General features: G+C 52.7%; 1 protein-coding gene across 2 annotated transcripts; it reads right to left on the bottom strand.

The window, feature by feature from the left end:
* Positions 1 to 1,539: 1,539 nt before the first annotated feature.
* Positions 1,540 to 24,284, bottom strand: IL17B (interleukin 17B). Of its 2 annotated transcripts, none has more exons than XM_019464380.2 (3): positions 24,162 to 24,284; positions 3,757 to 4,046; positions 1,540 to 1,981 (listed from the first exon to the last, which is right to left on the bottom strand). In XM_019464380.2, exons 1-3 carry the CDS (start codon positions 24,225 to 24,227, stop codon positions 1,750 to 1,752), a joined length of 588 nt encoding a protein of 195 aa, XP_019319925.1. In that variant the 5' UTR covers positions 24,228 to 24,284; the 3' UTR covers positions 1,540 to 1,749. The 2 variants fall into 2 exon arrangements, with proteins under 2 accessions (XP_019319925.1, XP_019319926.1); XM_019464381.2 differs by lacking the exon at positions 24,162 to 24,284 and adding an exon at positions 6,224 to 6,650.
* Between the last annotated feature and the right edge of the window lie 1,854 nt (positions 24,285 to 26,138).

Consider the following 26,138-nt stretch of genomic DNA (forward strand, 5'->3'; position numbering starts at 1 on the left):
GGATCTCTGTGTGTCTGATGCTCCAGTAGGAGAACAGCCTGTCCCACCCGGATGAGGAGTCTCCCCGCCCAATCCCTATGCCCCAGGGAACCCGAGTCTCCCACTAGAGCAACCATCCTGCAGCTCAGTTCTTCCCACGCCTGCACCCCACCACAAGGCCTTGACGCCGTGGGTCCCTCGTGTGCTGCTGAAGTCTTACTAAGGCCTGGAGAGCGGGCTGTGGGGCCTCACAGGCGAACAACCCCTGGGGAGAAGGGCCGGCTGCTGGAGGCATCAGCTTGGGCTGGCACATGAAGTCTATTTTCCATGTGTCTGGAACCAGGCCAAAGCTTCCTGGGGTAATTTTAACCAGTATCCGCTCTAGAACAATACCAAAAAAGGTAAGTTGCTTACCACCCCAGACAGGCTCATACCTAATCATTGCCCTTTCATGAATTGGACTCTTAAAACCTTCAGAGCTAAAACTGCTTTAGGCACTGAAGGAAGAGTCGCCAAGCAAAGTGGCTCTCTATTGGCTGTTGGCCCTCCTATTGACATTAACCCTGAAGTGCCAGCTGTTCTTAACCTCACAAAATAGCCTGAGCCCCTCAGCTGTCTTGGGGGAGGGAAGGTATTTTTAGACCCTGGAACAACTGGTTTAGGACTAGCTGGGGGGGGGGGGGGGGCTAGGAGGTCAGGGGGAGGATTGAATTGCAAGGAGGTAATGGGGGGAGCGGGGACTTATCCAAAGGGCAGGAACCAGCAGGGGGTTAACGACAAGGCAGTCCACACTGCCTTTCTGATCAGCAAAGTATCTTGATACAAGCCAGCGGTTCTCCAAGTTCTCCAAGTGTGGCCCCTGGACAAGCAGTTATCACCCGGGAACCACTGCATTGGAAATGCGAAGTCTCGGCTCCCACCTGGAACCCCTGCACGTGGGGCCCCCGCGATCTGTGTTTTAACGAGTACTCTAGGTGATTCCGGCGCTAGCTAAAGTTTGGGAACCGCCGATATCATGAAACCATCTATCCAGATCCCCTTACAGATAAGGCTGGAGGAAAGAATGATCGACACTGGTGCTTCCCAACTCTTGAGTGTTTGTTCAAAGCAAGGGATCCCAGCCTGGAAAAATCCATACCCGTGTGAAAGTTTCAGGGGCTGGCCCAGATTAAAAACCCCCCACTCTCTGGCAACCTGGAGGCTCTTCTGTGGGTCTAGGGCTGACCTGCAGAGAATCTCAGAGCTGAAAGAGCCCTTCTAGGTCACTTATCTAACCAAAGCAGGATCTGCTCCACAGTATCCATAGAGCTTCAGCATTAGCCAGGCTTTTCCAGAAACCGGAAGCTCCCCGCTTCCCTAAGAGCTTGCTCGCAACCGTCCTTGACTTATCTGGGGGAGAGATGGTGCTTGTTCACTCCTATATAGGTTTATATCAACGAAGCTCCAATAACATGGTTGAAGTAGGCTTACAAACCCAAATTAAAGGAAGTATGTGACTGCCCTAAATGGTAGAGTGAATGCAGTATTTTTAAAATAACCTATATCAGTGTTGGAGACCGCTGAGCGATGGAATATCCCTTTTTATTGATCTGAAATCTACATCCCAACAGCCTCCCACCCCCCACCCTGGATTGGCTTCTGAGCCCCAAGGAGCGAACCCAAAGTCTCGCTTTACAAAAGACAGCGTTTACTTTTCATTGGCCTGGCTTGGCGCGGGGGCGCAGGGAGGGTGGTCTCCGCGCCCCCCCCCCCCCCCACGCAGGCTCTGATTCAGAAGATGCAGGTGCAGCCCACCGCAATGGTCTCCATGACCGCACGCTGGCGGCAGGGCCCCGTGCGTGGTGGCAGCGGGCAGAGGCGGCGGCGCACGGGCACCTGGCTGAACACAGGCACGCTCACCATGCTGCGGTCCTCCTGCATGGTGAAGGGGTTCACGCAGCCCAGACACAGGCACCGCGCCTCCGGTAGGTCCGCAGGGATGCGGCTTGGGTCGTGGTTGATGCTGCAAGAAGGCACGAGAAAGCACTGAGTGGAAGGCGGTGGCGGGAGTTGGGGGGAGGGGAGAACAAATCAGTCCCCAGGTCCCACACCCCTACCTTTTCTCGCTGGGGTTTTCATTCCCACAGCAAGACTGCGCGGTGGTGGAGGATGGACAGTAATTAACTCCATGTGCCAGGTGAGAAAACCGAAGATCTCGGAAGGCAAGCCAGCCCCCAGGTTATCCAGGCTCAAGGTCACCCAGCTCCCTTCTTTCATCCACCAGTTGCCCATCCCAGTACTAGATTCTGCTCTGGGATTGCAAAGAAGCTAAGGCCTTCTCCGTCTACCCGCCCACCCCCGCCATGTTCATATCCCTGGGGAACTTCTTCCGTGGGAAACGATAGATGAGCACATTGATGCCTAATCCTCAGGAGAAGAGGAGTCAGGAAACCTGGGTTCTATTCTGACTTCGTTTCTATTTGTTCAGCACATATTTTTCAGACACCCACCATGTGAGTCTGTCCTGGACATTAGGTGTTCACTGATGGGCAACACAGACAAGTTCCCTCCCAGACCTGAGAGTACAGGGGCTTGTTTTATGACCTTGCCTTCTCTGTGCCTCAGTTTCCTCATCTGCTAATTGGAAGGGAGGGAGTTTGACTGCGGACCTACAGCATCAGCATCACCAAGAGCTTGTTAGAAAAGCAGAATCTCATCCCTGCCCCAGACCTCCTGGATCCAAACCTGCATTTTTATAAGACCTCCCCTCCCCCCCAGATTCAAGGGCACGGCAAGTTTTGAAGTCCAGCTTTGAGCAGGATCTTTATGGAGCCCTCCAACTGCCACATTCCAGATACGGTAGCCACTAAGCCACGTGTGGCTATTTAAATTGAAGTTAATCAGAATTAGTCAACTATCCCTCAGTTAAGATAAATAAATTTAAGACAAATAAAATAATCAAACTTAGCTCCTCAGCTACACTAGTTACTTTCCAAGCGCTCAACAGCTCGGTGCCTACCGTGTTAGACTTTCCATCGTCCCAGAAAGCTACGCACTTCTAGGATCTCAGGACCCAAGTGGCGCCCCTAAAAAATCTTTGGCCTGACTTGTGAGTGAGGACCCTTCAAGGTTACTCGGTTTCTTCATTATTCACTCAGCACGCAGGCATTTGGCCCCTTGTGCATGCCAGGCTCTGTGCTTAGAAGTAGAGCTTTGACCGAGGTAAGGCAGCGACCCCGTAGTCTGAGAACAGCGGGTTTTGGTTCCCGATCACGTGGAGGTGTGTGACCTATCACTCTCTGGGCCTCTTCCTGGAGATTTTGACGGAGTGGGGCACGAGAGTCCTTAGATGACTCTGATGCGGGCACTGGGGAGGTGCCAGTCGTGAGAGGCAGATGGAGACACAGAACTCAATACCGCCCTGCAGGCGCTGTGACTGGGAGGGTGTACAAGGCACGCCGAGGCAGAGGAAGTGAAAGCCTTGCAGGCACTCCAGCGGGGACGTGGGGAACACGAATGCCAGGGCTCTGCACAGACAGCTCATTTAATCACAAGCCTATAAAACCGACGAAGTTGGAACTACTGTCACCCCCGCTGACACGCAAGAAACTGAGGCTCGGAGAGGCTGAGGCTGCCCAGAGCCACGCAGCGAGTAGGGGGCAGAGCCGAGATTCAAACCCAGGCACTCGGGCCTCCCGATCCAAGGTGTAACTATTACGATGGTGGGGACAGTGGGCACGGTGCCCCCCCCCCCGCCCCCCACATGCAGCTTGCCCGTGGTTGCCCAGCCCAGCCTACCTGTAGCCCCAGGGCGACAGACTCCTCTTGTTGGACAGCCACAGCTGCAGGTTGACTTCACACTTCCTCCTGGCCGGCTCAGAGCTGTTCCTCAGCTGGGCTACCATCTCCCCGAGGTTCCTCTCGTATTCCTCCATGCGGGCGTATGGCTTCGCCTGTGACACCAGGTCCAGCGGCACCTGGTGGGGCCCAGAAGCCAGCGTTCCGGGCCGCCCTGGCCCCTTCCTCTTGCCTTTGGGGTTCCTGGGCTGGCCCAGCCCCAGGAAGATGGAGACGGTCAGAAGGAACAGCTGGGAAAGAAGGCCACACGTCAAAGATGGGAGAGCCGGGTGTCCCTCTGGGCCCAGACTCCAGGCTCAGGGAAGAGAGAGGGAAGAGGGTCTTTACGGGGACCGCCCCACCTGCCAGGCCACCACAGGTATAGACGTGTGGACAGGACTAAGTCCCGCCTGTATCGCCTCTTCAAAATCTCCCCACCTTTCCATTTATCCGTCTGCACCACCATCCCTCAACAGCCTCCCACCTGGTCTCCCCACATCCCCCCGGTCTCCTTCAACCCGTTCTCCGCACCATGGCCAAGGACAGCTGCTTGAAATGCCGATCTGATGTTAACCTCCAGCTTGACCGTTCACCCTTAGGGTAAAGACACCCCTACTCTGCCACATGGTCTGACTTCTGCTGAGCCCTGCCTCCTCCAATCTTACCCCTGACTTCCTCTCACACCTGCGCTCCAGCCTCTGGCCTTCTCACGAGCCCTTCCTCCCAAAATGCTCCTTCCTGCCACAGGGACTTTGCACAGGCTGCCACCCGCAGAGTCCTGCCTCCCTCATTTTTCTAAATGCCTCTTACCCCTCAACCCCTCATGTCTCAGCCCAGTGGCACGTCCCTCGGGATGCCTCAGTGGACCTTTTGGGGCTCTCCACACCACACGCCCCTTGCATGCCTGCAGACTTAGAGTTCACGTGTGTGGTTCTGTTATGCATCCCTCCCCTACTAAGCACGGACTCCACGCAGGCAGGCATTGCAGCAGCTTCCATATACTGTCTCCTCCCCTGTGACCGAGTCAGTCAACGCCTGTCACCATCCCTGCCCCTTCTGTAGCTTACAGTCCGGGTGGGGGAACAGACGGTGAACAAGTAACAAGCACCTAAATCTCTAGCGACGAATGTGATGATGACGCGGGCTGCCTGTGGCTAGAGATCAGGGCCAACCGCTTAGCAGCAGCCGAGTGGTCCCGCGAGGCCTTTCTGGGGAGCCGGCATGTAGGTGAAATTTGAAGGATAAGAGGGAAGCAGATGTGGGCAGAGGGAGTCTAAATGTCTCACGGGGGTGGGGGTCGGGGAGGGGTGGCAGCGTGAGAAAAGGTTTGCGTCGGTGAAGAGCTTTGCCGGGGAAACCGCAAGGCTGAAATAGAGTGTGCAGAGGAGGGGGCGTGAGATGAAGTTGGGGACAAGGGCAGGTCGCGGCTGAGGATCCCTGTTGGACTCCATGACACCTGTGCCCCCCTCGTCTATGCCCAGCCCTCTGCCTGCCCCCCACCCCATCCACGCCTCACCCGTATCCAACCTCGCCAACCTCCGTCCACTTCTTCCCATAGAACCCAGAGCGTCAGGAAAGTCTCTGGCTCGCTCAGGAGAAGCCCCGGGAGCCTGGCAGGACCCGACTCTCCCGCAAGGCAGGGAGAGAAGGGCCAGGACTGGGGTGGGGCCCAGGGCTCGCCAGAAGGGAAGAATCTTCATTGGGGCGGGGGGCGGGGGGGGAGGGGTTCATCTTGTCCCTGCATCTAACCAGGCTCCCACCTGCCCCGAACCACTCACCTCAGCACCTGCACAGCCCAGGCCTGACTGATCCAGGCTACCCAACAAACCTTGACCCTTGGAGACAAGTTCCAGCACAGCCCCTCCTGGCAACACCACTGCCTGGCACAAAATCCACCAAAGAGATTCAAGTCGCTAAATTCTTCCCTTTTGGTCCCGGATTCCGGTGCAGGAAAAAAGGCCTCCTTCACAATTGGCTTTCTCCTCTGGGCTGCTCACCCTGGCGCCCTTGAACTCTGGCCCTCCACTCAGAGAAACCCAGAACAGGATCCAAGTCCCCCCACCTCCCCTGGGAAACAGAAACACAAGGACTTGCCCAAGGTCACACGGCCTGGGTCTCAGGACCCAGGGACTTCTCTGGAAGAACCCCGATAACGGAGTTTGCCAGGCTCCCCCGCCCCGGACGGCTTGGGCCTGAAAGGGCTTCGCTGTGGACAGGCTGAGCCCCGTTCAGGAGCCCGAGCTGTCGGCCATGGCCACAGGCTCTGAGACCGGTCTCTGTTTCTTCCTCGCCCTGGGGGAGAGACGGCAGAGGGAGAACTCACCTCTGCAGATTCCAAGCCAAACAGAGGCAGCCATGAATCAATAGGAGAGAAGTAACGAAACACTCAGGCCCTAAAATGGGGTGGGGGTGGGGAAGAGCCACGTACCAGGTTGTGCGGCCAGTCCATCCCGCGAGCCAGGCGGTTGGCCAGCAGCTGCCGCCCGCCTGGAACCCCAGATGCCTCCGCCAAGAGAATGGCAGCAACAGGAAGGAGCGAAGCAATTATAGCTCGTCAGGGGGCTGCTGGGGGGTGGCTGGGTGGGCTCGTCATCAGCTGGGAGCCTCGGGCCCCCAGCTGGCTGGGCCTGGCGGAGAGGGGCGTGGGGGCAGGCCAGGAGCCGGGCCGAGGTGCCCGGGGGCTGTTGACTGAGGGACAATGCCCTGTGTGTCCGGCGGGGCCCTGGCGGGTGGGACCTCCGCCTGTGGCCTGCGGCTAGCCACCCGGCCGGCACCCACAGGGCCGGCTAAGACAATCAGCTTCGTTTGCTTTGGGGATGGCAAGGGGGTGAGGGCGGAGGCGGGACGGGCTGTCCGTTGGTCAGGAGAGCAAATGTTCTCGAGTGTGCCAGCCAGGAGCGGGACGCAGGCCCCGTCTCCCGGGGAAACAGCCTCAGGCCCTCCGGCCTCAGCCAGCCTCAGGTGAGTTCAACGGCCCTGGGTGGGGGAGCCCCACCCGCCTAGTCAGTTCACAGGAAGGGAAACTGAGGCCAGAGCAAGGAAGGGACTTGTCGAGGATTACACAGTGGGTAAGAGACGACAGAGCCGGGATTCATACCTGGTCCCTGTGCAGGCCTCTATCCCCCACCCCATGCTGTTTGTCTTGGGATATTTTCTGCACAATTCTGGCCTGCTGTGAGCATGTTTCTGAATCTGTGCTCCTGCGCCGGCCAAGTCGCAGTTCAGGAGGACTTCGTGGCTGGCTGTTCTGCCCTTCCCGATGCAGCGCCCACCCCCCCACCCCCCATTCCACGTAGAGGGTCTTCCGTCCAGGGGCCTGCCCCTGTGTAGCTGTCTGTGACTTTGACTCTCTCTCAGCCTCAGTCTCCTTCTCTGTAAAATGGGAGTCATGCCCAGGAATCGACAGTCGCCTGGCCCCTTTCTTCCTGAAATCGTTCTGAGCCTCAATTCCCACCTCTCTAGGATGGGGGGAATCACGGCGGCCACTACTTGGGGCTGTTAAAAGGAGTAAAGGAAATAAACCGTGTTTAACAGCTGGCACAGTACCTGACATGTAGTAAGTGCTCAATAAACACTTAGCTGTTTATGACGAAAATGATCATTATGAAATAATCATATAGTTGTTATTATAAACATTAGCCGTTCTCATTAGCATTAGAGCCCGCGTGGTTCTCATCGCTCAGCCAACTCTCCTTCCTACCCCCCGGGGCCCTGAGAGAGCTCTGGGCTTCACAGGCTCCGGCCGCAATGTGGTGAGCTCGGGTGACCCCAGGATCCCACGCTGAACTGAGCAGCCCTGCGGGGGCCTAGGTCTCTCACCTCAGGTGAACAGCCCTGATGTGAGGGAGCCAGTCCCCCCCAGGGAGGCGGAGGAGGGCTGGGAGGGAGCGTGCAGAGGACAGGGAGTGTCTGTGAGCAAACACTGGGGACTGCAGCGTCTTGCGGAGGGCCACTCCTGGCCATTTACAGGAATCGGCTGAGGGAGAGAACGCCGAGAGAGCGACGCGCTCCTGAATGTCACAAGATTAATCTGTCCGGGGCAGGTTTCCACAGCATAACTGAGAAACTGGCTGAGGCGGGAGCTCGTGGAGAGATACCACCATATTTGGTCAAATACTAGACAGGACTCTATTCTATCACTGGAAACTCCAGAGGGAGGGGGACTCCGAAAATACCTCCTCAGGCAGCGAGGGCCCCCACTCCGGCTGCCTCAGCCCCACCGCCACTGTCCTCGGGGCAAGCGTGAGGGGGTGAGGGCTGGGGGGCAGTCTCCTTGCTACCCCTCTGCTGCAGCCGGCAGGGGGACCGACCAGCATGCAGCTGGGGTGGCCCCACCCGCAGCCTGGCATCCACAGAGAGGGAAGTCTCAAAGACACACTTAGCTTCCTTAGCTTCCAGCTTCAGGGCGCGTCAATATGGATTCCAGGGTCCTGGCCTCAGAGCTCTGACAAAGCAGGCCCAGGAATCTGCACCTGACAAGGAGCCAGTCTGGGAGCGACAGGAATCCTTACCCGTCATCTTCTCCTTCCCCCACCCAACCTCCACTTGAGCATGGGAGACGGAGGCCAGGGAGGGGTGGGCCTCACCCTAGCTGACGTGGTATGTTGGTGTCAGAGCCCCATGAGGCTGGTTAGAGCATGCCTCAGTCTCCTAATTCTTACTGCTCTTCCCCCAAAGTTTACACCTACAGCCCTGGGCCCGGCTGGGGCTCCAGACTCCTCCCAGTCGGGACGGGGATCTGTGAGGTCCCCAGGGAAGGTGCTTCAGGGAGTCAAGGATGGGCCCAGTGACCATTACTGGGTTTCCCATGCCTGGGCCAGTTCGGGCCTGGAAGGAGGTCCCTTCCTCCAGCCTGGGTTTCTAGAAACCACTGCAGGGTCACCTGCCCTCAGAGATGTCCTAAGTGTGAACCCTCCTGGCAGACCACCATGGGACCCAACCCAGGCCTGAGAGGGAGGCCTAAGAACTTGGGGTTCTTGGGTTCACGGCAAAGTTGGAGTCGTTAGGATTTTTTCACGGAAGGTGGTTGGCACTCGTAAATGAGGGAAGGGGCGGATGTGCTGGAGAGGAAGGGGCAGGGGGTGGTCTTGCTCAGTCTCCAGACAGCCCTCTGGCTGCAGAGCCTGCCATGAACTGTGCTGTGCTCACCACCAGGTGGCGCCACCAGAAAGCCAGACGACCCTGAAGAGGGGCCGCAAGCCCTGAGGGAACCCACACCAACCAAGTCTGAATGGGCCCTGGCGTTGCAAATGAGGGCGCCAAGTGATGGGGTATGGGTCCTGGGCCTGCCCCTGGCAGCCCAAGTGACCCACTGTTAGCGTCCAGCGCTGAGACACCTCCCAGTCACTGCAGGAAGGGCACAGCCACCGAGAGTGAAGGGGCAGGGATGGGGTGGAGGCCTCCGTCTGCCTTGTGGGTGATTCCCTTCACTTGGAGCATCTAGTATGTTCTAGGCCTTGGGCATTTGTCACCAGGACATCATAATTTTCAGAAAATAACAATTAGTAATAGTAATAGCTACTGCTTAATATCTACTGACTGACTGCTGGGCCCTGTGCTAAGTCCTTCGTGTGCAATTGTTTCATTAGATCTTCCCAGCCACCCTGTGGCGAGGTCCTAATTTTATCCCTTATCTACAGAGGGGGAAACTGAGGCTCAGGGAGCCCAAAGTCACAGGGTTCAAAGCAAGTTTGTCTGATTCCTGTACATGCTGTTCCCTGCAGTGGGGGAAAGAAAGGAGAGTTGCAGCCAGGAGAGGAGAGGGGATGGCCAGCTGGTCATTGAGGAGGGGCTATGCTTGCCTCAGCCTTACCTGGACATCCTCAACAAACAGGTCCGTGAATGCTGGGGAGGTCACTGAGCCCAAGCCCAAACCAGAGTCCTCAAGGGGACCTGAGAGCTCCCAGGGGGTGAGCGAGATGCCCAGCAGTGTTCCCGGCACGTAGTAGGCATTCGCGAAATCTTTGATGCGTTGACTGAAAGCAGCTATGTGTAATATGGAGTGTTAATGCTGGAATGGAGAACGGGAGGCCAGAGCATCAGGGACCTGTAGGAAGAGGTATAGCCCAGGGGTAAGGGTTCAGATTCTAGAGATGGACAGACCCGAGTTTTATTCCTGCCTCTATCAGTTCACAGCTATGTGTCCTTGGGACAGTCCCTTGACTTCTCTGAGCCTTGGTTTCTTCTGCACAGTGGAGATAATAATAACCTGGCTTGGATAGAATGTCGTGAGGATCAAATGAGATAACGCATGTTGAAATACTTAGCCGAGCGCCTGACAAAAGTAAATGCTCAATTAAAGGTGGATGCAATTGTCACTGCTATTATTAAAACTGATTTGGGCCTTCAAGGATGCTTCTAGAGTGTGCTTGGGTGGGAAGGGCATTGTGAGATGGGAACAAGGATAGAACGTGCAGAAGAATGCACAGGCCCCGTTTCCAGGAGGCTCACCCTGGAACAAGGAGGGCCTGTGGGATTCAGTCTAAAGACGTGCCCAAGTGAGCCCAGTATGGTCTGGGGGGGCAGGAGACTAACAGGCGCCTCTCTTGCAAGATGGAGGGGGGCTGTGGCCAGGAGGGCGCATCCTCCACAGGAGGTCTTGGCTCTCCTGACATGCTGCCCACCCCGCCCGCCACCCTCCTGGGTAGGACTCTTTCTCCCAGGCCCATATTTGCACAAATGCCTGCCTCACTGCTCACTCGAGAGCCCCAGCCAAGAGGCACTATTTTAAGCTCCCTGGACGGGAACGCTGTTGGTGGGAACAGACCCAGCCAGCAAACTCCCAGTTCTCAAAAAAGGGAAAGGCCTGGGTGAATGGGAGGCCCCTGGGGTGTCCACATGACCCTCTGCCCAAGCCAGGTGCCGAGGCCTTCTCCCCCATTGGGGGGGCAGTCAAGGAAATGGGAGTAGGGGTAGGACTCTAGGAGGTGGACTTGTACTTGGGGCCTGGATGGCTAGGGCCTCCCTTCTGCCCAGCAGCCAGCCTTGAAAACACCAAGTGTGTGTTTCTGAATTACTGATCGACTTCGCCCGGTACCTCGTCCCTTGTTAGCGCTCACCACCCATACAACCTCAGACCCGGGGGATGTCCCGTGCGGCCCCTCCCAGCACAGGATCCCCCTTTTAAGCATCTTGGTTGGACACCTTCATTATAAGGGAGAGCTCACTTCTCCCTGAGGTTGCACATCCTGCTTTTTAAAGCTCTAGTTGTTGAAAAGAATAATTACAGTTATAAAAGCTTTCTCTTCCATTGTGCTGAAGTTCCCTCCCGTGATGCAATGTGGTGTAAGTGAGAGACTGCAGGCTTCAGAAATGGTGAGTGGACACTTGCTCTGCCCCTCTTCTATGACCACATCCACTTTTCCTAACTTCAGTGAGCCTCAGGTTCCTCTTGGGGTTGTTTAAATGGATTTATCATGAAAATTATGATTTGCCTGGCACACAACTGGTACTAAATATTTGGCACATTTTAGCTGTTTTTATTGTGACTTGATTGGCTTTGTGTGTGCCTGTGTTAGTTGGATGGTATTTTACTTTATTTATGTTTTTTAATTTTTTTTAAGCTTTATTTATTTTTGAGAAAGAGAGAGAGACAGAGTGTGAGTGGGGGAGGAGCAGAGAGAGGGAGACAGAATCTGAAGCAGGCTCCAGGCTCTGAACTGTCAGCACACAGCCTGACGCGGGGCTCGAACTCACCAGCTGCGAGATCGTGACCTGAGCTGAAGTTGGATGCCCAACCGACTGAACCACCCAGGCGTCCCAGTTGGATGGTGTTTTAGTGCGTGTATGCTATTTTTGCTTTTTGATTGTGGAAAAACAGTACAGGCTAATATTTAAAGCATGGACTCTGCACCAGAGTGACCTGAACCCCGGCCTCTGCACACGACAGCTGGGTTACCTTGGGCAAGTGACCTAACCTCTCTGATCCTGTGTGTGTCCTCCTGGAAAGGAGGGCAGATTTAATGAGATGATGCATGCAAAGCTTCTGGCTCAGCATGTCGCTCAACGAATGCCCTGCTATTATTGGTGTACCCATTGTTCTTTACTCTTGCTCAGTCAGGTCACCCAGAACAATTCTAGTCAGCCCTCTTCTAGAACGTTTTAACTGCCAGAGGTCCAGTCATAGAATAGACTGCCCTGGGAAAGAGCGAGCTCCCCATCAGCCGGGTTGTTTTAGCAGCAGCTGGGAGTGGTATGAGGGAGGTTCAAGAAGAGGAAATGGGGGGGTGCCTGGCTGTCCCAGTCAGCACGGCACACAACTCTTGATCTCCCAGTCATGAATTCAAACCCTCCACTGGGCATGAAACTTACTTAAAAAATAAAACCAAATAAAAACGAAGGAAAGGGCCGGGATTGTTGAGTTTTAACAGTTCCCCTTCCAGCCCTGAGAGGTCTGAGTCCCAGGTCCGAGGCCTCAGGCCCACCGATGGGCCTCCACTTGTCCAGACCGGGAACAGGAAGGAGCCCAAAGAGGCCCATGAGGGATATGGACTAAACAGCCTGTCCCCAGAGCAGACAGAGGCGCCGGGCCCCCTGCCCACCGGCATATCTTCCCCTCAGTCCCGGGGGATGTTTATTCTTCGGTCAGAGTTTATAGGACGTCTGGACTTACAAGATCCAGAGTTCTGACTTCTCCCTGAAAGCTGTCAGCCCTTCCTCCTGCTGGGTGGGTCTGCATCTATTTTGGGTGGGAGGCCCCATCATCCAGGAGGAGGGTACAGCCGTGAGAAGGGTTCTCTTCAGCCCCCCAGAGCCCAGACCTGGTGGAGAATAAAGCTTGGGCTTGGGGAGTGGGGGGAGAGAGGATGGAAGGAGAAAGAGCTTGCTGTCACCTGGCTGTTTGTAGGAGAGGAGTCCTCCAGGGGAGGGGTGGGGAGAGGGGAATTCCTTGGCAGCTTGGGTTCAAAGGCCTGCTCCCCCAACATAGCTGAAAGGCATGGTACTTATCAGAGTCTGCCTTACATATTGGCTTCTGTTACTGGCTCACACAGCGATGTTTTCACTGTGTCTGTTTTGGTGTCTGTGGAAGCGTGTATTTGTGGATGGGGTCTTATGGGTGCGTGTTTTGGAGGCCTCGGGTGAGAGCCTCTTGCGGATTGGGAACGCGGCTTATTCACACACGTGCTTCTCGGCGCCTGACTCAGGAGCCAGCTGTGACCAGGGCAGGCCTTGCTGAGCCACCGGAGAAACCCTAAGAGCTACCCGATACCCACCACTTGGGGGACAGGCAGCGACCCCAGGACAGGTCCCACTGCCCTTCTTCAGCAAGGAGCCTTGACGGCCGTAGCCAAGGCATCTGTCCCCGGTCTGCCTCCCCACCTGGAAACCAGTCTCAAAACTGTACAGGCTCTTAGGGCTACAGGGAGTCCCAACCTGGGCCTCCCTGCGGAAGGAGGTCAGAACTTCCTGAACTTTCCTATGAACCTGTTAGCTGATGATACTGAGAAGGCACCCCAGGTGGTCGTTTAAATATCTTGCCTAGGGCCTTCTGTAAGTTTCTATGAGCTGTGACTTTACTATATGGGCAATGAAAAGCCTCGAGAGTCCTTGAAGAGGGTTCACTCACCTCTTGACAAAGACATAATGTGTCGGGCACTGTGCTTAGCCCCGGGTCATACAGCAGTGAACAGCTAACAGTTCCGGAGCTCATCATCTCAAAGAGGACGGCAGATACAACAATATTGATATTTTAGGACCAGGCTGAGGGCCTGTGACCTCCGCTCTCAGGGCCTGTGGAAGAAGATACAAAGTCTCCAGTACGTGACATCTTGCCAAATTTCTACTGAAAGGATGGTTCTCATAAATACTGTATTGGTGAGGGAAGAGGAAGAAATGGCTGGCCGGTGGGGAAGCTGACCATTTCCAAAGTCTGGTTCCCAGGAATGAAGCCTCCATAATTGTTCTAATGTTGGAAGACAGTTTCAAGGGGCGCCTGGCTGGCTCGGTTAGAAGAACATGTGACTCTTGATCTTGAGCCCTACATTGAGTGTAGAGATTACTAAAAAAAAAAAATAAATAAACTTTTGTTAAAAATTAAAAAAAAAAAAGAGTTTCAAGGTTTCCGGCCCCGGGAGACAGAGGTGATATATATACCCTTCGGACCGAGACAGACGCTGCCGATAACTGCGTGGTGATAAGAGTGAGAGCTTTTGTGTATGTGTAGCTCTCTACGGTTTACAAAGCACTTTTACATCCTTGACTCTTATTTCCTTGTATCAACCACCCGTGAATATAAAGATTTTTATAGAAGAGGAAACTGGGTAGGAAAACAGTGAGGAGAAAAAGGGCAGAGCTTAGGCTGAAAGCCTGGGTCCCCAGGGCCACTTTTGACCACCACCTGCCCCTAACCTTTGCCCCAGCTTAGGGAATGAGCTTTGGGAACCAGGCAGCTGTTAGAGGTGGGCACCCACGTCAGTAGGCAGGACACACAGCACCAAAGTCCATCCGAATTCTCTTCGACGTGGCCTGGCTGTGCTCTGTGAACAAGCCTACCCTGAAGAGAATTGCGTCTGGCAAGAGGGCTCAGTGCCAAGGGGCCATGTTTTCTGAGTCAGCTCTGGAGAGAATTCTAGGGTCGGGCTGACCCCAATCTCTCTCTCTCCCCCAAGGGTGGAAAAACTGGGACTGTTTGACTCCTCAGTCTGGTGATTACATAGCTATGTCCACAATTTTTTGTCTCCCATATTGGGATTCCCTGGCGTTCTATCCCATTATCTCAACCGCAGGGCTAGCTAGCTCTGACACGGTCTTTCCAGAATTACTCACAAATCTTCAACTGTTTTAGACCGTTTCCTTGAACCTCAGGATCAGCAGGACCTTACGGTCATTTTGCTGGCTTCTCAGTGATGCTCCTAGTAAATGCTCCCTGGTCTCTTATTAGGCGCTGCTTGATTTAAACGTCTGCCTCCCTGCTCCTTCCGTCTGCTGATGACAAATTTGCTCTTTGAGAACAGACGGAACAAAGTTGCTCCTTCTGCCCTGTGACGAGCAGTGTCACTCAGGATAGGCCACATTGTGCAGCGGTAAGAAACACCTCCCAGATCTTGGAGGCTTACTCCAGCAAAGGTGTCTTTCTCACCTACGTTACGAGTCCTACGTAGGCTCCCGGCGCATGCTCTGCTCATCGGAACCGCTCAGGGACCCAGAATGATGGACACTTCCACAAGCACCACAACAGGATCGGGGGGTTGGAGGCCGCGGATTTATGGAGGTCAAGAATGGGCCCTGGAGTCTCTGCTCCAACCACTTATTTCCTTCCGGCAAATTCTTTCCTCTGTAAGGGTCAGTTCCTTATCTGTCAAATGAAGATGAAAAAGTACGTCCCTCACAGACTTGCCGTGAGGTTAACTGAGAAGATGGATAGAAGCCCTCAGCACAGAGTCTGGTTCATAGAATGAACTCCATAAATGTCAGCGGTTATGATGTTAACAGAACATTGGCCGCTTAACGGGGGCTACCTTCTCCAGACAGCCACAGCCCTGGCTCTTTCCACGCTTCCCCATCTTGGCCAGTTTGAACTCCTTTGAAGAGTTAAGGAACTATTCTTCTTCCCACACGTTATTTTCACATTTTGGGGGAGGGAGTCATGTATTATATCTCATGAGGGAGGAGCTTGACGGTTCAAAGCTGAGGCAGAAAAGGTGTATGTCTGTGTGTTGCCAACCCCAAACTAGATTTACCCTGTTCAGGGTTCATTACCGAGTCCTTTGGGAAAGTTCAGAGAATGGAGGTCAAATTTGGAGAAGTATCCTTGCTTGAGATAAAACCCAATGGTGGAGAGACACAGAAATCAAACTGTAGAATATCCGAGTTAGAAGAGACTTTCAGAGGGGCTCCTGGGTGGCTCAGTCGGTTGAGCGTCCGACTTCGGCTCAGGGCATGATCTCGCAGTTCATGGGTTTGAGCCCCGCGTCAGGCTCTGTGCTGACAGCTCAGAGCCTGGAGCCTGCTTTGGATTCTGTGTCTCCCTTTCTCTGTGCCCCTCCCCTACTCATGCTCTGTCTCTCTCTGTCTCAAAAATAAATAAAAACATTTTTTAAAAATTAAAAAAAAAAGAGGCTCTTGGAACAAGCAAATCTCATCAACTCTTCTCTTTTACAGACGGAGAAACACAAGTCCAGAGACGAAAAGAGACTGATAGAATGTCACACACCGATGAGGCCTGAACCCACTCCCTTTAATCCCAGTCTTGGTGCTATCCACATACCGCATAAGAGGACAAGGGGACACCGTTCTTCACCGTTGGGATGGGGGGCCGATGGGGGTGGAATCTCTTTGGAATTGCGGCTTGTCCTCAGTTCACGGAGTTGTACTCGGCAGAGTTGTAAAGCTAAGAACTTTATAAACATTACCTTATTAAGGCTTCTTGAAAACCCAAAGTCACAGCTCCTCTGGGTCATGGGACATGCGTTGAGCATCCAGTGAACAAACAAAGGGTAACGTTACATTTTTCACTTCGTTTAGGAAACCTGGCTTCTAATTATAGGATTTGTTTAACAGTCCTGAATGGTTTACGAAGCCTTGGATCAGCCTCAGTCCCCAGGAGGGTCAGCCGGGGAGACACGGACAGGGTGGGGGCAGGGAGGCAGGGAGAGGCCTCAGCAGCCAAGGGGAGAGATGGACAAACAAGGTCAATTTAAGCCAGGGCCTAGGGGGCGCTAATCGTCCCTCATCCCCTCAACCAGGTGGCTCCCAGTGGGAAATTATCTCCAATAACCGTTACCATAACGCTTTCATACAGGGGCAGTGAACATGAATTTGCTCTCGGGCAAGCAGGTAAGACAAGGGTCACATTACTATTCAGTGCCCTCTCAGACTGAACCCCCTGCAACCGCCGTCATTATTAGCACACCCCCTACCCCTTCCGGGGAGGTGGGCGAGGGGCTGGCTCCACCTCCATGCTTATTGCAATAAATAACTTTATTTTAACTAAGTTATTTTTTAAATAAATCTGTATAAATTCTGTAAAATACTATTATATGAATACATTATATTCCCTTAACACAAAAATAGAAATTAGAAAAGATAGATGTAAAAATGGAAGTCCCTCATGTTATAGATAAGATAAGATAAGATAAGATAAGATAAGATAAGATAAGATATAACGAAGTGCCTATGGTTAAGGTCACCACCTAAGGAGGCAAGGAGGTTAACTAAGGGGTAGGGAACAGGATCATTATTAGGCTGAAAGGCTCCCCTGCTAATGCAGCCCAAGTCAGGGTATGGAGATCTTGCCAAACTGCTTCCAGGACAAGACAGTTAAGGTCCAGCCCACCTACCATCCAGCCACATTTCCCCCCTCACTCAGGACCCCATTGCAAGCTCAGCCCAGCCCCTGCCACTCAAGGAAACCCCTCAAACCCTCACCTTGTGCCAAATGTCCCTCTGCCTCCATTCCTGACTCAGCACATGTGCTCACACACACACACACACGCCTCTAAGTCCCTTGGACAACGCAGCCTGTGCTTTCTCGAAGCCTGTGCTTTCTCGAAGCTAGGTTCGTGATTTCCAAAGTGGGGGGTCATTCCAAGCTCAAGAAAAATATCAGGCTCTTTTATTTTTACCTCTGTCTTCTCTAATGTCTATCTTTTATTTGTTAAGGGAAGAGGCTATATTATTAAAATCGTGTTTGAGGTGCCTGGGTGGCTCAATCAGTTAAGCGTCAGACTTCGGCTCAGGTCGAGATCTCACGGCTCGTGGGTTCGAGCCCCGCGTCCGGCTCTGTGCTGACAGCTCAGAGCCTGGAGCCTGCTTCCGATTCTGTGTCTCCCTCGCTCTCTGCCCCTCCCCTGCTTGCGCTCTGTCTCTCAAAAATAAAAAACATTTAAAAAGTTATTTAAAAAATTGTTCTTGGCAGAATTTATAAAGATTATTTATTTATTTATTTATTTATTTATTTATTTTAAAGTTTCGAGAGAGAGATAGTACAAATGGTGGAGGGACAGAGAAAGAGGGAGACAGAGAATCCCAAGCAGGCTCCACACTGTCGGCACAGAGCCAAATGCGGGGCTTAAACTCATGAAACTGTGCGATCATGACCTGAGCCGAAACCGAGAGTTGGACACTTAACCAGCTGAGCCACCCAGGTTATGCCCCTAAAAAGTTATTTTTAAAACAACTTACTTAAAAATAAAGTGTTATTTACTTCTAAGGTTTTATGAGTAAAAATGTTGAGTTCCCCTGGACCAGGGCCGGGAACTCAGTGCTCCTTAACTCTGGGTGGAGTGAGGGGTCCCATCACCCCCCAAGATTTCGAGGCCTCTTTGCTCTCCTGAGTTGGGAAACAAAAGCACCTCTCATTCTTTCTGACTCTTTCACATTCTGAGCAGCTTGGACTTTTAGATGCATGAAGATAGCAAGCACACAGTAAATTCATTATTAAACTGTGGTAAACCCAGGATTCAAACTCAGATCCAGTGGGCTCCAGAGCCAAGCCCCATTCCATCCACTGCGGACACTGTGTGACACACAGATTAGTGACATATATCTGTTCTACTTCCAGCCCCTCACTCGGTACTTTTGCAGAGAACAAGCGTCAATAACATTTATAAAACAGTTAGCAATGCTGCCCAGTGCTGCGGGACTTGCTGTGGGTAATATGGGGTCAACAGCATGGAAGGGGCAGAGGGGCCAGTCCACCCTCCATGTCTCCTGACGTTCCCTTAGTTAGCCCACCCACTTTGGGGTCTTGTTGGTGTGGGAGGGCTTGGGCTTTGCTTTCTTTGTACGTCACCTGCTGGAAGCCAGAAGTTCTATGGAGCCATGCTGGGTAGGGGGGGTGGGGGCAGGGGAACACTCCCCAGGAGGCCGATCTCTAGACCCCAGGTGTCCTCATGTGTAAAGTGAGGTGAAAAGTCTCACCCGTCTGCCTTCCTTGGGGATCTTTGGGAGGATCCATAGAGTACAGGACAGAGTCTAGGGAAGGGGCTGTTGGGGGCAGGTGGTCTGGTTAAGAATAGTGCCTGGGGAGGAGTGTGGTTCAGGTGGTCTCAGGTCTCAGACCCCGGGGAGTGGGGGTCCAGGACCCCCACCGCCCAAGTCAAGAGATGGGCTGGTGATGAACTGGCAGCAGAGAAGACTGCCACCACCATCACTGAACATCCCCAGAAGCACCTCTTCTCTCACCTCCCCCAAATACCAGGGTCAAATTGCCCTTTTCAAAACAGGAAGAAGGCAAGGAACGGAGACTCAGGTAGTTCTGGCCGCCTGGGAAAAATGGTAGGGTGGGGGGAGGTCGGGGTACACCACCAATCTTACAGGGACTGAGAACCTCAGCCACTAGGCATGTCAGCCAAATGGTGGCCTTCTCCATGTCCAGCGTCACTTGTCTTTAATGTCCAGATCCGATGGCTTCAGTTCCAGATCCACACTTTTGACAAAACTCAAACTCCCTTGAGTTTTACGGGAGCGAGTGCCTCCTGAATGAGTCCTCACTTGGCACAGCCTGCTTCTCAAGGCACTGGCTCCTAACTTGAGCTCCTGTCCCCGCTCACATCCCCCCTCCCCACCCCCGCATCACCAGGCGCCCCCTCCTCCCAAGCACCATTCCTGGGAATGCAAGGCTGTAGTGGTGGCAGGCCTTCCACTGGACTGTTGACGGGCAAAGGGCGACCGACAGCGTGCACACGACATCACACTTGGTGTGCAAGCCCCTGTCACCGTCATTTCCCCAGGGACTTATGGCTGGCCCTGTGTCTGCTCACGCTCCAGGCTCCTCCCCCTCCGGAGCACATCCTGGCTCTCTCTAGCTCTGCACTCCTCCCAAGATCCCCCCCCACCCCTCCTGGAGGGGGGCTGCCTGAAAGGACTAAAAGGCCCCTAGCCCACTGCTGGTGAGAGTACTTAACGGGTTACAGCCTCTGTCAGGGGAGGGGGACCGGAGGGCTATGTCAGAACCACAAACGCCTAAGACCTTTGCTCCCACAAAGGGCTCTCCCAGGCTTTCGCGACAGAGACACCCCCGTGCGGTAATGCCACGGGTACCAGGACCGGCTTTGCCCCCTCACTGATGCCAGCAAAGGATTGGAAAACTTTGAGATGTTCATCCCTACATCCACACAGGACTGGTGGCCTGCAGTATGACACATCCCCCTGGGGGGACCCTACGCAGCCATCAAAAGAACAGGGAGCCCCCTCTGTGATGCTAGGCTGCAATATAGGAGACACGTTACTAAGGAAACAAAGTAAGGTGCAGAACAGGGTGAACGGTGTGCTCCTATGTATAAATACAAAAACGCCAGGGCTGTATACATACCTGCCTGGATTATCGTGGAAATATAAGCAAAGCTTGGTGACAGAGATTTCCTCCGAGGAGGGAAGAGGTGGATAGAGGGCGGATTCAGGAGGGTACTTGCTTTTCATGGTATGCCATTTAGAGCTTTCTGATGGTGACAATGTGTAGATATCACCTATTCAGGCAATAAATGCTAATTTTAAATAGAAAAAATAAATACCTGTTGCCGCATGATGTGTATCATTTCATCCCCTCTCTCTCCTCTGGGCCGGGCCTGGGAGGCTTCACCTTCGTGAATCCCTGAAGCGACCTTAGAAGTGAGTCTGGTCTCACCGCTCCAAGGCGGGGGCAACCACATCCAGCGTGTCTCATTTGTTTTCTCCCTCCCTTTTCCGGTAGCAAGTTGTCCAAGCCCTTTATTGTACAAACAGAAAAACTGAAAAGCAGAAAAACAGCTTGGGAAAATTGGGTACCCAACGTCATCTAGTAAGTGAGCCTCTGTGTAGTTCTGGATAGAGCCTCTGTGCTTTCGTTCACGCTGTTCCTTTTGTTTCAAATGCTCTTCCAGTCCACCGTACGGCTTTCCAGATTCCCAGATTGGAATGACCTCTAGGTATGCCTGGCGCGTCCCTACGCTACTGTCCAAATCCCCCCGCCTTCTCCATTAGCCAGGAGCTCCTTAGTAACAGGGACTTTTTCTGCATCTCTGGAGCCCCCGGCCGGCTTCAGTGGGAAGCCCAGAGCAGGAGTTCAAGTTCTACAACCTGAATGCGTGAATAAAAGAATGTATGAACGCCTTTGTTCTTCCCTGTTCGGAAATCCTCTCGTGTTTCACCGAGACCTCTCCTATCCCTCAGCGCTGTTTTCTGTCCGGGGCCCTTGTGTCTGGGCCTCTTTGCAGTTCGCTCTGTTGCAAGCTCTCTGTGAGGGCGCACACACGAGTCGTGCCTTCTTTCCGCAACGTCAGCTTTATTCAGTCATAGAGCAAGGTGAACATACTTATAAAGCAGGCCCAGGATTCCAAGCTCCAGGCCATTTGACTACGTGTTTAACTTGGCTTTTACATGTCACACAAAGCAAAGCACGAGACAAAGTCACGCAGCAGACGAGAAATAACAAGGGGGAGGAAGTTACCGAACCCCACGGGCCGTCAGCCCGTGGACGTGCAGTGGAGATGAGGCCTCCGTCTGTCCGGGCGGCTCTCAGCATGTGCTGCTTATTAGGTTCAAGCAGTGGAGGATGTCTGTTCTGGTCCAAGAGCAATCTGGGGCATCGGCCTTCGGCGGCAGCTCCCTTTTTGACGTGGTCGGATGTGAAAGGGTCAGCGTCTTGAAAGTCTGACAGTTTGCTGCAAAAGTTCTCCCTTTTTAAAGGGATTTCATCAGTCGCGGGCCTTTGCAGACCCCCTCTGGTCCTGCTGGTCATCAGTTCTGAGCGTCGTCAGCCTGGGCCGGTTTCGGCGGTATCTGGTCTTTGGTGCAACGCCCTTGGTTCTTGCATCACGGCTTGAGGGAAGTTAACGCTTGACACGAGTGACTCCATCTTATCTGTATGCCGTCTTTCTCCCTCTCTCCCTCCCTCCCTCCTTCTTCCAGGATCCATGCTCAGAGACAGATTCCAGGAACATTGTTTGAGTCTTTGGATCCAGCCGTGCCTGAAGCTGAACCTACCCGAGGCCTTCTCAGTCACCGGAGCCAAAGAAGCCACTAAGTGTCCCGAAGTCACTAAGAGCCGAGTTTTCACCCCTCTCCATAAAACAGTGTTGTGTGAGAACATTCTGAACTGTATCACAAATGGCCTGATCCCTTTCAACAACACGTTGTATACAGTAGGCAGCTATATTTGCTTAAGGAAAGAAAGCACCAGACCCGGACCCAAGCCCTGAGGCTGGGTGATGGAGCAGAAGAGTTGCCCAACTCTTAGGGTTCGGCAAAGGTTGTGATCTCACGGCTCGTGGGATCGGGCCCTGTGTCGAGTTCCACGCTGCCAGCACAGAGCCTGCTGGGGACTCTCTATCTCCCTCTGTCTCTGCCCCTCCCCTGCCTTGCTTGCTCTCTCAAAATAAATAGATAAACTTAAAAAAATAAATAAAATAAAATAAAATAAATCATTGACGTGTCGTCAAAGGAGCTGTTGGGTTTGGCCGGCACAGGCACACAATAACCCGGACACAAGAAGGAAAAATGGTGGTGACAGGAAACCGGTCGTGGTTGGGGAGAAGATGATTATCTTTTTTTTTAATCCCAGGATAGAAAGAACAAAGAAGCCAATCTGAGTGGGACGGCCTTATAGAACAAATTTATGAAGCTAATTGCCAAGGCGTGGCCGAAGATTCTGGAGTGTGGTAAAGAGTGGGCCCCACAGTGTTTGTTGAGTGAATTGTGGATGGCGGTAGGTTTTGATTAGCTGTGGCTGTCACCCTACAACTCAGTTAGAGGCCAGGGTCTGACTCCCCATCTTATAGTTTCTGAGAAGACTGCTATTTCTAGTACCCCAGGTTCATGCGCTCAGGGGTGTGAATTCTGCCAGCTGCAGAATGACCGGTGAGAAGGCGGGTAGAGGATCTTGGATTTAGGTGAGGGTTGTGGCGGTTGGCTGAGCCTCCATCCAAACCCACTCCTAGGGTGCCTTCACGATGCAGAGTCTAGTCAGCTGAAAACATTCCTCAGACCTTCTAGAGTTCTAGATGAAGGTCCTATCCCTGCTTCTTCATTATAGCTTATGTCAAGTACCACCATATGGGTTTTCTACAGCAATTTTGTATTATTTATAGACTGAAGGGTATCGCCCCAAATTCATATGTTGAAGCTCTAAGCCCCCAACACCTCAGAGTGTAACCTTATTTGGAAATAGGGTCATCGCAGATGTAACTCGTTAAATGGGGTCACACGGGAGCAGAGTGAACCTTAATCCAATATGACCAGTGTCCCTATAAAAAGGGGGACTTTCGAGACAGACACCCACAGGGAGAACGTCACGTGAACGTAAAAGCACACAGCAGACTAATGTATCTCAAGCCAAGGAACACCAAAGACTGCCAGAAAACCACGGGAAGCTACAAGAGAGGCCTGGAACGGATTCTCCCTCACAGCCCCCAGAGGGAGCCAACCCTTCCAACAGCATGCTCTTGGACTCCAGAACACCAGACTCCAGAACCCCAGAACTTGGAGACAATATGCTGTTGAGCCACCCAGCTCTGGTACTTTGTCACAGCAGCCCTAAGAAGCTAATATAGGCAGTGTCCCCAACGGTCCCGCAGATCTGTCTCTTGCTGCAACTGTGTTTGGGATGAACAAACCCAGGGATGCCCCTTCTCCCAGCTTCCAACAACCCTCCAACCTCTTTTCCAGCCACAACCTTTTAGAACATCTTTGCAGCCTTCCCCTGCCTCTGAGACCAGCCTCTCCACCATATTTGGAGCTGAATTCTTTATTGCCAATGAACCAGGAGCTTCCTAAAAGCTCCACCAAGGTGGAGGGGCACCATCAACTGCCCGGTCAATATGCATCTGCAGACCTCCTACACCTACCGCTCTCTGGGCTTCTGCTTCAACCATGACCATGTGGCTCTGGATGCAGGCCACTCCTTCCATGAGGTGGCTGAGGAGACGTGCAAGGGCACCGAGCTCTTGAAGATGTAAAACCAACACACCAGCCGCACCCTCTTCTAGGACCTGCAGAAGCCATCTCAAGACGCATGGACGCCATGGAAGCTATGATGGTCCTGGAGTAGAACCTGACCCACGCTCTTCTGGAGTTGCCTGCCCTGAGTTCTGCTGCACAGACCCCCATCTCTGTGATCCGGAGAACTATTTCCTGGGTGGGGAGGTGAACCTCATCAAGAAGATGGTGACCACCTGTCCCACCTCTGCAGGCTGACCAACCCCCAGCTGGCTGGGTGAGTATCTCTTCGAAAGGCTCACCTTCAAGCATCACTAGGAGCCTCTAGAGCTCAGCAGCCTTTGAGGGGCCCCTCTGCACCCCCTGGTGTCAGGGCTTCTGCCTGAGCCTCTCCCTGAAGCTGCTAGGCAGCTTTTAACCCACCCTGGAGCCCTCTCCCAAGCGGGAAACCAAATGGAAACAATAAAGCTTCGGTGGGGGAGGGGGGGAGGAAGAAACTAATATAGAGCCCTTACCAGCTTTGTGGGCATGGAGGGGCCGCTGTGGAAGAGCCAAGGGTGGCTTCCTGACCCCTGACTCATCTACAGCAGTGTGTTCTTAAAGCCAGTGGTGGGGCAGCCCTTTCTGATTCCTGCACTTCTGACGGCAGCAGAGGTAGGAACTGACCTGGAGGGACAGCACTGTGGTGTTGTCAACTGAGTCGTTTCCAGACCCTGCCGAGAGCTTCTTCAGCCTTCCTAACAATTGCGTGAGCACCTAATTCCCTGTAGTGAATTCCTTTCTGCTTGAATTAGCAGGAATGGTTTCCTACAGCTGAATGCTGACTGGTCCTAATTCACTGGACATTTAACACCCTATTACATTTTTGATTTTGCACCGTTGGCATTTGTAAGTTGTAACACAAAGTTGTCAAGGACCTTTGTGACCTTTTTTTTGGTTTGTTTTTTAAATCAAGGTATAGCTGGGGCACTTGGGTGGCTCAGTCAAACATCTGACTCTTGATTTCAGCTCAGGTCATGATCTCATAGTTCGTGAATTTGAGCCCCACGTTGGGCTCTGCACTGACAGCATGAAGCCTGCTTAGGTTTCTCTCTCTGCCCCTCCCCTGAGCTGTCTCTCTCTCTCTCTCTCTCTCTCTCAAAATAGATAAATAAACATTTATTTAAAATTAAAAAATAGGAATGCCTGGGAGGCTCCGTCGGTTAAGCGTCCGGCTTCAGCTCAGGTCGTGATCTCACAGTTCATGAGTGCAAGCCCCATGTCAGGCTCTGTGCTAACAGCTCATTCCATTCCATTCCATTCCATTCCATTCCATGACTTACTCATTCCATTACTGGAAGGCCGTATCTCCCACTCCCCTTCACCCGTTTTCCCCACTCCCTACCCCCCTTCCCTCTGGCAGCCATCGGTTTGCTCTGTGTACTTATGGGTCTGTTTCTGCTACTTGCTTATTTGTTTGTTTTGGTATATAGTTTCACATATAAGTGAAATCACAGGGTTTTCGTCTTTCTCAGTCTGACATATTTCGCTTAGCATAATACCCTCTAGGTCCATCCTTGTTGTTGCAAATGGCAAGATTTCATTTCTTTTTCACGGCTCAGTAATATTCCCGTGTGTTTATATACCACATCTTATTCATTCATCTATCAATGGACACTAGATTGCTTCCATATCTTGGCCATTGTAAATAATGCTGCCAGGAACATGGGGGTGCCTATACCTTTTCAAATTAGCGTTTTCGTTTTCTCTGGGTAAACATCCTGCCCTGGGATTACTCAATCGAATGGTATTTCTTTTTTTTTTTTTTTTTTTCTTTTTCTCTTTTAAAACCTATATTCTATTTTTTAAATATAATTTATTGTCCAATTGGTTTCCATACAACACCCAGTTCTCATCCCAACAGGTGCCCTCCTCAATGCCCATCACCCACTTTCCCCTCTCCCCCACCCCCCAATTTCTTTTTTTTTTAATGTTTATTTATTTTTAAGAAACCGGGAGAGAGAGTGCAAGTGGGGGAGGAGCAGAGAGAGAGAGGGGTGGGGATCTGAAGCGGGCTCCTTGCTGAGAGCAGAGAGCCCAATGCAGGGCTCAAACTCACGAACTGAACTGTGAGATCGTGATCTGAGCCGAAACCAAGAGTCAGACCCTTAACCGACTGAGCCCCCCAGGCACCCCGGTATTTCTATTTTTAAGTTTTTGAGGAACCTCCATGTTGTACGCCTTTCGAAAAGTGATAATTCCCTTTTTTTTTCCCCCTGATAGTGAAAAACAATGAGTGCTTGGTGTAAATCAGGACAATATCAAACCCAGAAAACAGTCATGAAGTGGGCTAAAAGCACTCAAATCCCCATATTCTCTCAAACATCTAACAGTGCATTTTCACACACGTGTGCAATCACATGCACATGCGTTACTGGGGTGTTCCTCTGCACAGTTCAGGGTGTGATCGGTGTGGCCCAGTTGGTCCCACGGGTTTAAACATTCAAGGCCCA

Source organism: Panthera pardus, unplaced genomic scaffold, assembly GCF_024362965.1.
Source record: "Panthera pardus isolate Hobbes unplaced genomic scaffold, ASM2436296v1 HiC_scaffold_2, whole genome shotgun sequence".
Taxonomy (NCBI): Eukaryota; Metazoa; Chordata; class Mammalia; order Carnivora; family Felidae; genus Panthera; species Panthera pardus.

Coding starts and splice junctions, on each gene's coding strand:
- IL17B (XM_019464380.2), bottom strand. CDS start 24,227: ATGAGTCAGGGGTCAGGAAGCCACCCTTGGCTCTTCCACAGCGGCCCC. Junction 4,047..24,161: donor CCTCCATGCCCACAAAGCTG/GTAAGGGCTCTA, acceptor CTTCTTTCCCAG/CTGTTCCTTCTGACCGTCTC. Junction 1,982..3,756: donor CTGTCGCCCTGGGGCTACAG/GTAGGCTGGGCT, acceptor GCCTTCTTGCAG/CATCAACCACGACCCAAGCC.